The sequence below is a fragment of the Mixophyes fleayi genome, chromosome 5 (assembly GCF_038048845.1).
Source record: "Mixophyes fleayi isolate aMixFle1 chromosome 5, aMixFle1.hap1, whole genome shotgun sequence".
Taxonomy (NCBI): domain Eukaryota; kingdom Metazoa; phylum Chordata; class Amphibia; order Anura; family Limnodynastidae; genus Mixophyes; species Mixophyes fleayi.
This window is the reverse complement of record NC_134406.1, coordinates 1730925-1746157: the sequence shown is the minus strand read 5'-3', so window position 1 is coordinate 1746157 and position 15233 is coordinate 1730925. Positions and strand designations below refer to the sequence as shown.

The 15233-nt window shown below is 41.3% G+C and overlaps 1 protein-coding gene across 3 annotated transcripts in view; it reads right to left on the bottom strand.

Moving 5' to 3' along the window:
• Positions 1-15233, bottom strand: part of NRBP2 (nuclear receptor binding protein 2) — a 55000-nt gene that overhangs the window by 34827 nt on the left and 4940 nt on the right. The window contains exon 2 of one of the 3 annotated variants that reach the window (XM_075211570.1): positions 9268-9363. In XM_075211570.1, the coding sequence (XP_075067671.1) occupies positions 9268-9363 (96 nt within the window). Of the gene's footprint in view, positions 1-9267; positions 9506-15233 lie in introns of those variants that run through there. The other 2 variants (XM_075211571.1, XM_075211569.1) reach the window with 2 other exon arrangements.

Genomic DNA, 15233 nt, shown 5'->3' with positions numbered 1-15233 from the left:
AATAATATAATGCAGTGTCATATGCACAAAGAGAAAAGTATCTCACCAGTTATTAGTAAATGTGGAAGTTGCATTATCCCCATAAAATGTAAATTAAATACTGACACCTCCACATCACTCGTTAAAACAATGTTTTTCTCGCTCTGCCCTATACATGAAAGGGTGACCCCAGAGATAACGCTGCTGATAACATGGCCTGCAGCACAACAACACATTAATATAATATCAGTGTTCCCATTACATGTTTGTATGGCCCATTATGTGTGTGTGTGTGTCCCATTACGTGTGTTTATGTCGCATAACATGTGTATGTCCGTGTGTATTAGACATGGGAGAGGTGGGAGACACATAGTGATGGGAAGATATCAACTCTATCTTTGTATAGTAATTAAAAGCATCTAAATTAGGACGAAAATGAATTTACTCCTATCAAACTCTGTAAAGCTTCAGGGACTAAGCGCCCGCCGGGCATTCAGTTACATTTTTCATACCCCACTTCCACCACAACATATATATATATATATATATACATACATACTTACACACATACATACATACATATATATATATACACATACATATATACACATACATACATACATACATATATACACATACATATATACATACATACATACATACATACATACACATATATATATATATATATACACATACATACACACATACATACATACATACACATATATATATTAGTGAAAGGGAGAAGCTGGGCTTTGAGTCCCGCTGTGTGGACATTTATCGGCCGAGACTTGTAGTGTAAAGTGGTAAATTAATACTGACTGATACGGCGCAGTACTTGTACCGCCACAATACCTGACAAATATCCTTCCTTATACAAGGGGAAATCCAGGGATACTTAACACCAGCGGTAATCCTTTACAAGTATAGAGTGAGGCACAAAAAGCCAACTTTGCGGCCTTTGATATATACAGTCCTCACTGGGAAAGTGTCAGTGATGAGCGATATAACGTTCAGTGAACTCACCTGGATATGAGGAGTTTCAAATAGCGCATTATAAGGAATGTAATCTGTACTATAAAAGTCACAGAACGACTTGCATGTAGGGAGTACATAGTACTTAAGGTGAAGTGACAGGAACAGGCCCCTGCATTGCCCATGTAGGGTAATATTTCCTGCTGTGGTTTCTGGCTGTGTTGTATGACTAGTTATTATTTCCACCCCAGTAGGATAGTTACATACATCCCAAGTCCAGGGCACTCTGGAGGCGCTGCACTGGTAATTGCCCTTTCAATGTCACCCATTCCAGCATCTGGCACGTGGCTTTGAAGGGGTCCTTTTAGGTTAGGGGGTACAACGTGACATGGGCACGCAACTGTGTGGCGTGACAATCAGACACAACCAGAAAAGTATGGGAGATATGTTATTTTGTCTGGATGTTCTCTGGTCAAGTGAAGAATCTTTTCTTTGCAGGATCCCCAGGGGTCAGTCATACTTCCAGAAGGACGCGACTAGCCAGGCTACGTAGGGCGATCGGGATTGTGTGAAGACTGGACAGTCACAGATGCTATAATTCTCCCGTTACTTTCCTGATCATGATGCCTTCATGTGCCAAATTTACTGACCAGCTGATTGACCGATGCCGGTAGATTACCAGGTGGTGTTCATATACATAGGTGCCGTATTAATCTACCTAACCCAGGAGAATATATTTCACCAATAAACTTTTAGGTGGTAAAAAAAACAAAGAATAAGCTATAGTTTTAAGTGTATAGATTGATACAAGGAAAGTGGAACATTGGTGAAGTGTTCATATGACCTCTGCAGCCCAGGTGAGATGGTCCATTGTGTGTACCCTCTACTGCTGCTCCCCCCACCAGTCTATATAGATAGAGGAAATGTGGATTATACAATAACCTTTCATCTACTCTCTTATCCACTCCTTGCTCTACCTATTGTCTACCACCTCATATGGTCGGCTCATCCACTGATAAACAACTTTTTCTACAGCAAAATAGATTGTCCACAGAGAAGACTTCACGTTCATGTCCTAGACAGAGCCGGCGTCATAGTGTGTATACAGATCTGACAGGAGACCAGAGATGAGAACACGAGGATCAGATAAAGATCTGCGTCTAATTCACCTAAACAATATGACGTTTATGTCTACGCTGGAGAAGTAATCTGAACAGTCAACACACAGATCCCTGGAATGAGGCCCAGGCTGAAAACCCAACATTCTCTCCTCACAGTATTGTCATAAGGCGCCTGCACAGCGGTGAGGTCTGATCCCCAGAGACTGATCCTTACCGGGCCTTCATCAGCTGCCACAGAGATACTTTCTAGGTAAGTCACATCAATATGTGATTTGTTATTTCTGTGATAATCAGTCGCTAAAGGGGACTTATTGCTAGGCTCCTGGTGCACAGTGGTTAGCATTGCTGTCTCACAGTGCTGGGATGTTGGGTTTCATTCCTGACCAGGGCCCAATCTGGGTAGAGTTTGTATGTTCTCTCCGTGTTTGGGTGGGTTTCCTCCAATATACAGGTATGTTAATTGGCCTCTGATGAAATTAACCCTTACAATCTATATTCCCTGTCCGTGTAGCAGGGAATATAGATTGTAAGCTCCTGGGGGCAGAGACTGATGCAGCGCTGTGTAATAAGTAGGCACTTGTGTTTCAGTTTGATACATATGCTACCCTGTGACGTTATATAACTCTGTGATGTTATATACTGCCCTATCACACCATATATACTGCCCTGTGATATCATACGTGTCCATGTAACATTATACACTGTTCTGTATAACTGCAGCAAGCACTGAACGCACCCAGTCAGTATATAACTCAGGTGGGAGATCCCCTATAAATGTCCGGCTTGGACTCTGTGACACATTCCTCCTAGTGGTCAGTGATGATGGGAGTTCTCCTCTTATCCTCAGCAGAACGAGCGTTGGGTAATAGACAGACACGTAAGTAACCACTGACTACTGTGTGTTATTATCAGGGTACACAGGACGGTGCAGTCATAGTATCATATCTCTGTACATATAGTGAGTGTCAGCGTCTGTGGACGGCTGATTAGATCATCGTCAGCCTGATGGACGGGAGGGGTCTGATGACTGACAACTGCTCGATCCGTTCAGTGTGATATATGCAGACTCCCTTGTAATACTGTAATACTGTAATATTTAGAGGGTGCGAGCAGGAGAATGGGCCTCACACAATGTTTATCTTCGCCCACATGTATAGTCATCATCATTTATATGGCGCTACCTGATTCCGTAGCACTTTACGATGGGGAACAAAAACACAGTGATAAATAATACTGGGTAATACAGACAGACAGAGAGGTGAGAGGTCTCTGCACACAGCTTACAATCTATAGGACAATGGGAGTCAGATACATGAGGGTAAGTGCTACATATTGCACATTGGTCCAGCCAGATAGCAAAGGTAAAAGTACTGAGTGGGCTGTGTGTGTAGTAATGTTGGTCAGAGGGTTGTTGTCTTGCATTAGCTGTGTAGAGGATGGTAATAGGGTAGTGTAGTGAGGTTAAGAGGGTGGTTGAGGAATATTATAAGCTTGTCTGAAGAGGTGGGTTTTCAGAGAACGCTTGAAGGTTTGAAGACTAGAGGAAAGTCTTACTGTGCGAGGGAGGGAATTCCACAAAGTAGGTGCAGCCCGGAAAAAAGTCCTGTATCTGGGAATGGGAGGAAGTGATGAGGGTGGAAGAGAGACGCAGGTCTTGTGCAGAACGGAGGTGTCGAGTTGGGAGATATTGTGAGACAAGTGAGGAGATGTATTTCGGTGCAATTTTGTTGCCGGCCTTGTAGGTTAGTAGAAGAATTTTATATTGGATTCAGTAAAAACAGGCAACCAATGCAAAGACTGACAGAGTGGCTCAGCAGAGGAAGAATGATTTGCAAGGAAAATCAATCTAGCCGCTGCGTGCAAAATAGATTGTAGGGGTTCAAGTCTGATTGAGGGAAGACCAGTATGGAGGGAATTTGAAATAGTCAATGCGGGAGATGATGAATGCATGAATTAAAGTTTTGCAGTTTCTTGTGTGAGATATGTGCGTATTCTGGAAATGTTTTTTAGATGTATGTAACATGATTTAGATATAGAGTTGATGTGGGGAAGAGATGATAGTTGTGAGTCAAGGATTACACCTAGGCAACGAGCTTGTGGGGTGGGATTTATGGTCATGTTATCAACAGAGATAGAAATGTCAGGCAGGAAGCTTCTGTTGGGTGGGAATATTATTAATTCAGTTTTTGAAAGATTGAGTTTGAGTTGGCGAGAAGACATCCAAGATGAAATGACAGAAAGACAGTCAGTAACGCGAGACAACACAGATGGTGAAAGATCAGGAGAGGATAGATAGATTTGTGTATCATCCACATAGAGATGATACTGAAATCCAAAGGAGCTTATTAGTTTTCCAAGAGAAGTGGTGTAGATAGAGAATAGCAGAGGACCTAGGACTGAGCCTTGTGGTCTCCAAATGATAAAGGAAGCGGAGCAGAGGTGGATCCAGAGAAATTAACACTGAAAGAGCGATTAGATAGGTAGGATGAGAACCAGGATAGGACAATGCCTTCAAGACCTAGGGATTGTAGCGTTTGTATGAGGAGAGAGTGGTCAACAGTGTCAAATGCATCAGAGAGATCCAGGAGAATTAGAAGAGAGTAATGGCCTTTAGTTTAAGCTGTGATCAGATCATTGACAACCTTGGTCAGCGCAGTCTCTGTGTAGTGTTGAGAGCGAAGGTCTGACTTAAGAGAATCAAGTAGGTTGTTTGCTGTAAGAAAGTGTGAGGTGAGTGTAGGCAATTCTCTCTAGAAGCTTGGAGGGGCGGGAGCTGGGAGATGGGGCTGAAATTTGAGAGAGAGAGTTTGGGTCAAAATTTTGTTTTTTTAGAATAGTAGCAATAACTGCGTACTTGTATAATGATAGAAAGATACCAGTAAGGAGAGATAGATTACAGATATTAGTTAGAGGTGGAACGAGCACAGGAGACAGGGACCTACTAATTTGTGAGGGTATGAGACCAAGAGGACAGAAGGTAGACTAGGAAGATAAGAGGGGAGTAGAAACTTCATCTTCATTTGTGGGATCAAATGAAGAGAGGGTGTTAGAGTGCACCGGGGAGGTATTGAGCTGATTGTTGATTATACAATTTCAAGTTGATGTTCAGTATATTACAGTAAATAGCGAGGAGATCTCAAGTGGAGGTTCGTTCCTCTTGGGGGGGGGGGGGGGGGGGTACAACAAACGGTGTTCCTGTCTCCCAGAGGCTCTGGGTCTCTTCCCTACCCTCTGGGCTGTGGGGGCTGGGTAATTAAGAGGTAGCTTCTGGGGAATCAGCCCGGCATTGAATTGTCTGGTGCTGGAGGTCTCTATAATAGGAAGACCTCACTCTCGTGTCTTCCCTGGAACCAGCCTAGGCTGTCTGGTGCCGGAGCTGGATATTGGCAATAAGTCTGGATTTATCAATTGGTGACTGAGACAACGGAGTGAACTGAATTCTTATAAGGCACGTTTTTATACACGTTTTTTGCATAGAAGGATATAATCTTACTTAAAATATAAGTAAACATTAAAGAGAAGAAGGAAAATTAAAATCTAAATATGTAATAAGATATAGTTATGTATATGTATTTATATACATGTGTATGGGGTTCAGATAGTGTTAATTAAGATTTAAAGAAACATACTCCATTTTATGTATAATATGAGTATGTTTATTATTGAAATCACTGTAAGCAGCAATATATCACTGTATCCAATACACATTTATATACTATTATGGGAAAGGAAGGTATGATTGGGAAAGAAACATCTACCCTTAGTTATTGTGGTACAGGTGCTAGACTGGCAGATTATACCAGTAATAGAATTATCTACTTCTTCTTTACCTCCCCTATGTCTGCATGTATTAGTATTACTGTTACATATAAGAGCATAATTATCATGGATTTCAGCCATGAAGCGGATCAGTGCCCCTTTTACTTCTTCTAAAGAAAATCCCCTACAGAGCGTTGAAACGCGTCAGCACATTTTAACTTTTGAACTGTGCTCTTGCCGACTACTGACGCGGCAGCACAGCTGTGCTAGACTATCTGCTTTATGAAAAAGCCTCAATGATATTTTTGGTCGTTACAATTTACAGACTGACCGGGAATGGTCCTACAAAGATCCCGTCTAACAGAACCCGGACAGATAAATAGAGACAACAACTTGTGAAGACATAAAGAACCTGCAAATGATTATTTGCTTATGGTGAGCGCCTACCCCTAGTCCCTGGGCTGATGTGTGAACATTTATAGACGTCCGACCCTTCAAATGGGCTTTTTAGGCCACTGGAACGATTTGCTGTATGAAGATGATTCTATCAGATCTGCTTTGTATCATTTAATTGGCCACGTCTGAATCATTCATCATCATCATCATCATTTATTTATATAGCGCCACCAATTCCGCAGCGCTGTACAGAAAACTCATTCACATCCGTCCCTGCCCCATTGGAGCTTACAGTCTAAATTCCCTAATATACACACAGACACGCACACACACAGACAGAGAGGGAGACAAACAGAGAGGGAGAGACAAGGGTCAAATTTGATAGCAGCCAGTTAACCTACCAGTATGTTTTTGGAGTGTGGGAGGAAACCGGAGCACCCGGAGGAAACCCACGCAAACACAGCGAGAGCATACAAACTCCACACAGATAAGGCCATGATCGGGAATTGAACTTAAGTGTTGTTCAGTGGATTTTACATGAGCTCATTGTACTTGTGCTTTAGGAATTTTTAATAAATGTAATTTTATTTATTATATCCACAGGTTTTATGGTTATGTATCGTTTCTTTAGAGTGCGCCATTAAGTGTTGTTGCTGAATTTTATTGTGTTGTTTGTGTTTTTGGAGTTTGCAGGCTCAAGTAACATCAGCGACAAGAGAATATCTATATATTTATGTGTAGTGCTGGGGCTGGCTGAGGGTGTGTTCTGCAGAAATTACTGGTGAAATCATCTATCATGCATCACATCTCTCGTATGTATGTATGTATGTATGTAATATGGCCGTATGTGTGTAATACGACAGAAGGTCTGCAATATGGCACCAAGTATGTAATACACATGTATGTACTATGCTGCACTGTCCAGCAATTGGCTGTTTTAAATCCCACCAACAAAATCGCAGAAAATCTGCGATTTTACAACTCCGATGGACGATATATTTACCCCTAAATATCACCACGAAACTTTGTCTTTGAAATCCATGGACGTGTATCATTCTATATATAAACTACAGTAATAGTCGTTTGGGAATCTGTAGAAAGTGATTCCACTCATTTCATGGAGATCTCAGGACGGTGATAATGGCAGAAGGTATAGAGATCAATAAGACACCTGTGTCCATTATACACACACTGCATTGGTATAACAAGACTGATCTATTCATTAATGCTAATTACAGCGATATTAATCCAACCCCTCTATTCATCAGTACTGTTTATAACCATATTGATCTAGTACCTATAACCTATTCCAATAATCATTATAATGATATTGATCTTGCACCTCTATCCTATACCAATACTGATTACAGCGATATTAATATAACACTTTTATCTTATATCAATACAGATTATAATGTTATTAATCAGACTCTATGGTATACATATGCTAATTAGATACATTGATCTGATACCTCCATCCATCCATACAGATGATGATATTAATCTAACACCTCTATCCTACGATATGATATATAAGATATGATATATACGATATGATATGATATAGATAATATGATCTGACAGCTCTATCCTATGATATGATATGATATATAAGATATATAAGATCTGATATATATGATATGATATATAAGATATGATATATAAGATATGATATATAAGAAATGATATATATGATATGATATGATATATAAGATATGATATATAAGATATGATATATATGATATGTTATACATGATATATATGATATAATATATAAGATATGTTATACATGATATGATATATATGATATGATTTATATGATATGATCTGACAGCTCTATCCTACGATATGATATGATATATAAGATATATAAGATCTGATATATATGATATGATATATAAGATATGATATATAAGAAATGATATATATGATATGATATGATATATAAGATATGATATATAAGATATGATATGATATATATGATATGTTATACATGATATGATATATATGATATGATATATAAGATATGATATATATGATATGATATATAAGATATGATATATATGATATGATCTAACAGCTCTATCCTACGATATGATATGATATATAAGATATATGATATGATATATATGATCTAAAATATATGATATGATATATAAGGGCCTGATTCATCAAGGTACGCAAACACATACGCATCTGCGTTCCATACTTTGAGTGATGCAAACCGTTATATTTGCGTTGGAGTTTGAGATTGAGTTGACTTTGAGTGCCGTATCTGCTCTGTTTGCGATGCGTATGTGGTGTTTTACGTAGCTCAAGTCCCGTTTAGCAGATGCGTATGTGTTTGCGTACCTTGATGAATCAGGCCCTAAGATATGATATATAAGATATGATATATATGATATGATATATAAGATATGATATGATATATAAGATATAATATATAAGATATGATATATAAGATATGATATATAAGATATATAAGATATGATATATAAGATATGATATATATGATATGATATATAAGATATAATATATAAGATATGATATATATGATATGATATATAAGATATAATATATAAGATATGATATATAAGATATGATATATAACATATAATATATAAGATATGATATATATGATATGATATATAAGATATAATATATAAGATATGATATATAAGATATAATATATATGATCTGATCTGACAGCTCCTGGAGGTGGCAGCAGACAGTGAATGTGATTATATTACGCCCACATTGTCCTCATGTGACATAAACATTGTTATTACACAATCAGCATAAGCTCTAGAAGGGTCTGACCCCTTGTTATGTTGGGGTCATGGCCCAGGGAGGGGGCCGGTACTGGGGTCTGTCAGCGGAGAGCCTGGGGCTGCTGTACTGGAAGCAGCAATGAGGAGAGAAGATAAAGCTGTATTATGCAGCCCCATCATGTAATGTATTTATACCGCAGATACTCTGGGAGGGAGCAGAGCTACACGTCTGTCACATACACAGCACAGGGTTATTCTCCTACCTGCTCCTTCCTCTTGTGCCAGCGTCCGCAGGGACTCTCCTCCAGGACCTCACTCTCATCCTCACTCTCCTCGTCCTTCTCCTTCTCTGGCTTCTTCTGTGAGGGTGAAAGGTGCGTCAGAGCCATGTCTTATATCTCAGCATGTCCCCCTATAGGTACAGGAGCTGTGTGTGCTCTGCAGAGGCTCTGACATCTACTGAACAACAGGCTCTGTATAGCTCAGCTCCACCTCATGCCTCCCCCAGTAACACCCATTACACTGAGATACACCTCCCATGGTCCACACAGAGAGGCGTGTATACACTCCAAGTGCAGGAATGTCATGTGTGCTTCATGTGTATACAATCAGCAGTCAGCCTATGTAAACACTGAGATCACTGACACAATGAACGCTGGAGCACAGATCACTAACACACTGAATGCTGGAGCACAGATCACTAACACACTGAATGCTGGAGCACAGATCACTAACACACTGAATGCTGGAGCACAGATCACTAACACACTGAACATTGGAGCACAGATCACTAACACAATGAACACTGGAGCACAGATCACTAACACACTGAACATTGGAGCACAGATCACTAACACACTGAATGCTGGAGCACAGATCACTAACACACTGAACATTGGAGCACAGATCACTAACACAATGAACACTGGAGCACAGATCACTAACACAATGAATGCTGGAGCACAGATCACTAACACACTGAACATTGGAGCACAGATCACTAACACACTGAACACTGGAGCACAGATCACTAACACACTGAACACTGGAGCACAGATCACTAACACACTGAATGCTGGAGCACAGATCACTAACACACTGAACATTGGAGCACAGATCACTAACACAATGAACACTGGAGCACAGATCACTAACACACTGAACGTTGGAGCACAGATCACTAACACACTGAACGTTGGAGCACAGATCACTAACACACTGAACATTGGAGCACAAATCACTAACACACTGAATGCTGGAGCACAGATCACTAACACACTGAACATTGGAGCACAGATCACTAACACACTGATCGCTGGAGCACATATCACTAACACACTGAACGTTGGAGCACAGATCACTAACACACTGAACATTGGAGCACAGATCACTAACGCACTGAACATAGAAGCACAGATCACTAACACACTGAATGCTGGAGCACAGATCACTAACACACTGAACATTGGAGCACAGATCACTAACACACTGAATGTTGGAGCACAGATCACTAACACAATGAACACTGGAGCACAGATCACTAACACACTGAACACTGGAGCACAGATCACTAACACACTGAATGCTGGAGCACAGATCACTAACACACTGAACATTGGAGCACAGATCACTAACACAATGAACACTGGAGCACAGATCACCAACACACTGGAGCACAGATCACTAACACACTGAATGCTGGAGCACAGATCACTAACACACTGAACGTTGGAGCACAGATCACTAACACACTGAATGCTGGAGCACAGATCACTAACACACTGAACGTTGGAGCACAGATCACTAACACACTGAATGCTGGCGCACAGATCACTAACACACTGAACGCTGGAGCACAGATCACTAACACACTGAACGCTGGAGCACAGATCACTAACACACTGAATGCTGGAGCACAGATCACTAACACACTGAACGTTGGAGCACAGATCACTAACACACTGACTGAACGTTGGAGCACAGATCACTAACACACTGAACGTTGGAGCACAGATCACTAACACACTGAACATTGGAGCACAAATCACTAACACACTGATCGCTGGAGCACAGATCACTAACACACTGAACGTTGGAGCACAGATCACTAACACACTGAACATTGGAGCACAGATCACTAACGCACTGAACATAGAAGCACAGATCACTAACACACTGAATGCTGGAGCACAGATCACTAACACACTGAATGCTGGAGCACAGATCACTAACACACTGAACATTGAAGCACAGATCACTAACACACTGAATGCTGGAGCACAGATCACTAACACACTGAATGCTGGAGCACAGATCACTAACACACTGAACATTGAAGCACAGATCACTAACACACTGAATGCTGGAGCACAGATCACTAACACACTGACTGAACATTGGAGCACAGATCACTAACGCACTGAACATAGAAGCACAGATCACTAACACACTGAATGCTGGAGCACAGATCACTAACACACTGAATGCTGGAGCACAGATCACTAACACACTGAACATTGAAGCACAGATCACTAACACACTGAATGCTGGAGCACAGATCACTAACACACTGACTGAACGCTGGAGCACAGATCACTAACACACTGAACATTGGAGCACAGATCACTAACACACTGATCGCTGGAGCACAGATCACTAACACACTGAACGTTGGAGCACAGATCACTAACACACTGAACGTTGGAGCACAGATCACTAACACACTGAATGCTGGAGCACAGATCACTAACACACTGAAACGTTGGAGCACAGATCACTAACACACTGAACGTTGGAGCACAGATCACTAACACACTGATCGCTGGAGCACAGATCACTAACACACTGACTGAACGCTGGAGCACAGATCACTAACACACTGACTGAATGCTGGAGCACAGATCACTTAAACACTCATTAACTGATAGAGCACCTATCACTAATACATTATCTACACTATAAGAGGAGAGCACTCTCATACTCATTGAATGCTGAAGCAGTTATCACAAGCACCAGCCTTGAATAAGGGATAAGAAATCACTAATAAGCTCACTGAACAATGGAGCAAAGCACTAATACAGCCGTTAACTGATCACCTTTGATGTGTTCCTGGCTTAGGACTATAGCCAGGAAAAGCCCTTAGGCTGAGTACACACTACAAGAAGATTCTAACGATGTGACAGCTATTGCGATTTTACCAAGGACAGGGGGGAAAAAAGTACGATTACCGTCAGGTCTCCTTTCAGTGACAGCACTCTGATAGTTAAATTGTCGTTCTGATTCTGCAGACTGCATACACACTGCAAAATTGGAACAACATTGTTCCATTGTTGAACAAGATTTTTACTTCAGTTTACAAATTTTTTTAACGATACAATGTGCTTTGGACAGATAATCGTTCCTCGTTGCAGGGTACACAGTACTGTGATATCTGGCCAATCAGTCATTCATCGTCTGATTGGACGATAATCTGCTGAAAACACTGTAGTGTGTACCCAGCCTTACACCCGATATGTAATATTAGGCTGGGTACACACTACAGGTTTTCCACACGATTATCGGACCAATCACACGATAAACGACTGTTCGGCCCTATATTGCTCTAGTGTGTATGCTTCAACGATGAACGATTATCATTCCACCTCTCATTATGTCATTTGATTTTATAAACAGACTAAAAATCTCGTTCAAAGATGGAATGATGTTCCAATTCTGCAGTGTGTCTGCACTCATGTCCATCTGCCCAAAAATCTGCTGATAGTCTCTCTTCTCGAACCAATCCTTGGTCCAACAAGTCTGGTTCTTTATTCTTCTTTCCCTCTGGTTCTGTGTTTGCAGCGTTTGAGCACGAGCAGTCCATTGATTTTATGTGGCCATTATATTAAAATAAATTAAGTGCATGGTTGTGAAGTGAATTGCTAAACATAGACTATTCACAAAGCTGAACAATGGAAATTAATGACGGTGATGATATTTCCTGTTTTTGGATGTTTGTTTGTGGATGTTGTGTGCGCTGAGGTTCAGCCTTTTATTTAATTTAATTTAGCATATTGCTGCTGGGAGGCTGTGGCTGGATCACGTAGAGATAATTTATTGTACAAATGTATTTCAATTAGTGGTGAAGGCGCCAATTTATATCATTGCAGCTGTATTGGTTATTGATACTGTGTTATATTTCTGTATCAGAAATGTACTGATTTCTGACACAATAGGCAAATGTTGGAGGACATATGATTTGTAACTTCTGAGACAGTATGTCATGATTTGGTTTTGTAACATTTCTAGAGGAAGTCCTCATTAAGGCTAATTAGACATCTTTTATGTGAAGTGGCCAGCACTGGTTTAACCTGAAAACACAGAAGGGGGTCGTTACCTTTCTTTCCTGTGAGGCCGTTTGTCCTGTGTGTGATTTGGGAACTCAGAGATTGATGTCAATTTTGTTAAAGTTTAAAATCGCGCTAACTCCAAGCTTGGAGGAAATATCACATCCTGATGTTAAATAGCAGATGTAAAATGTCAGATGTTTTGGGGCCAGCAGAGAGTTCAGGGGGCTGGGTTTCCTCCTGATAGCATATCTGCAAAACTGTATAAAAAGAGCACTGCTTCACCATGTAATGTATCATTATACCATCTGCACCTTCTGGATATCACTAGTACCTGAAACTAGTGTGTGTGTAACTGTCAGGACTTCCTGAGCTAATAAATATCCCTGCTTAAGGAAACCGATTTGACACCTACTTACCTGCTGTAATTCCTGTGACCTACAGATTAGATCAATCTAATCCGTTATCCGGCTGTTCTGAGGTTTGGACCCAGCATCCAGTACCAACAGTCTGCCCGCTACCTGCAGCTCTGGCCAGTGTCATAGGCCCACAGCAACCTGATCTGAAGGCAAGAGGTCAGGGGTACCAGTCCAGGTGTAGCAGGAAGAGTTACCCCGATGGACGCGGTTCCATGTACCTAGGAGCCTAGTGGTGGCAGCAGCAAAAGCCCCTCTTACTGCGGTTAGAGGGCACATTTGGGAGAAAGAAAGGGGGCGATGGGAAGGCCAGTCCAGCCGGTCCCCAGCAACACAACAGACAGGGTGGCATAGGAGGTCCGTCCTGTCACAGAGGCTATATACCTGTAGAGTGTGTACAGACACGATAAATCGTGTAAAACATGTAGGTGTGTACACATGAGTCAGCTGCTGATCGGGACTTTCAGCCATAGGAAAGATCATTAACGATATCACATTGGGAGAAATTCTCTGTTGTATGTACCCAGCCTTACACTTATACCCCTTATTATAGATAACCATAGGAATAACACACGTTCATCTTGCTTTTCAGCCCAATTCAGTGCTGATCCTCCCTGACAAACATATAATCACTTTTCACAAACCGAGCAGACCTCACATGCGCTTTAGATACCACCCCTGCTGGCAGAGAACTGCATCTCCCAGCATGCAGTGGGAAGGGGGCAACATGTGGAGGAGCCATTACAAAATGGCAGTTGGAGATTCTGAGAGGCACCCAGAGAGACAGACATCCAGGGAGAGTCTCCCGTAATCTGTCAGAGAGAGAGAGTAACAGCAGTCGAAGAGGTGTGAGAGACAGAGGAATTAAGGAGAGAGAGATAACCTGAGAGATTGAAAACGTTACAGTGCAGATTGGGGGAGTTTACCAGATACCTGAGCAGAGAGCAGCCATCTTGGACACAGATGCTGGAGACCAGTGGGGATAAGTAACCCATGGTATGATTTTTATTATCGTGGATTTGTAATGCGCCTCAGTGCTCCACAGCGCCGTACAGTAGGGAAAACAGGACATACATAAAATGGATATACAAGGCAGACAAAATAAATACAGACATGAAAACAAAGGGTGTGGAGGACCCTGCTCATTAGAGAGCTTACATTATAAGTGGAAGAGGGCACAGCTGAAACAAGAGGAGCGAGTGTGGCTCAGAGTGGGGGAGTGGGATAGCTGTGAGGGTGCATTAGTGTGAATAGTGTTATCATGGATAAGGTAAGTTTTAAAAAAAAGAGATGGGTTTTCAAAAAGCATCTAAAGATTTGAAGGCTGTGGGAAAGTCTGATTGGGCGCGGTAGGGAATTCCATAAGTGGGGAGCAGCACTGGTGAAGTCTTGTAGGAGGGAGTGAGAGGTGGTTACCAGAGACAAGACAAGGCGCAGGTCAGAGGTAGATCTAAGAGGGTGGCAGGGAGGGTATATTGATATGAGATTTGA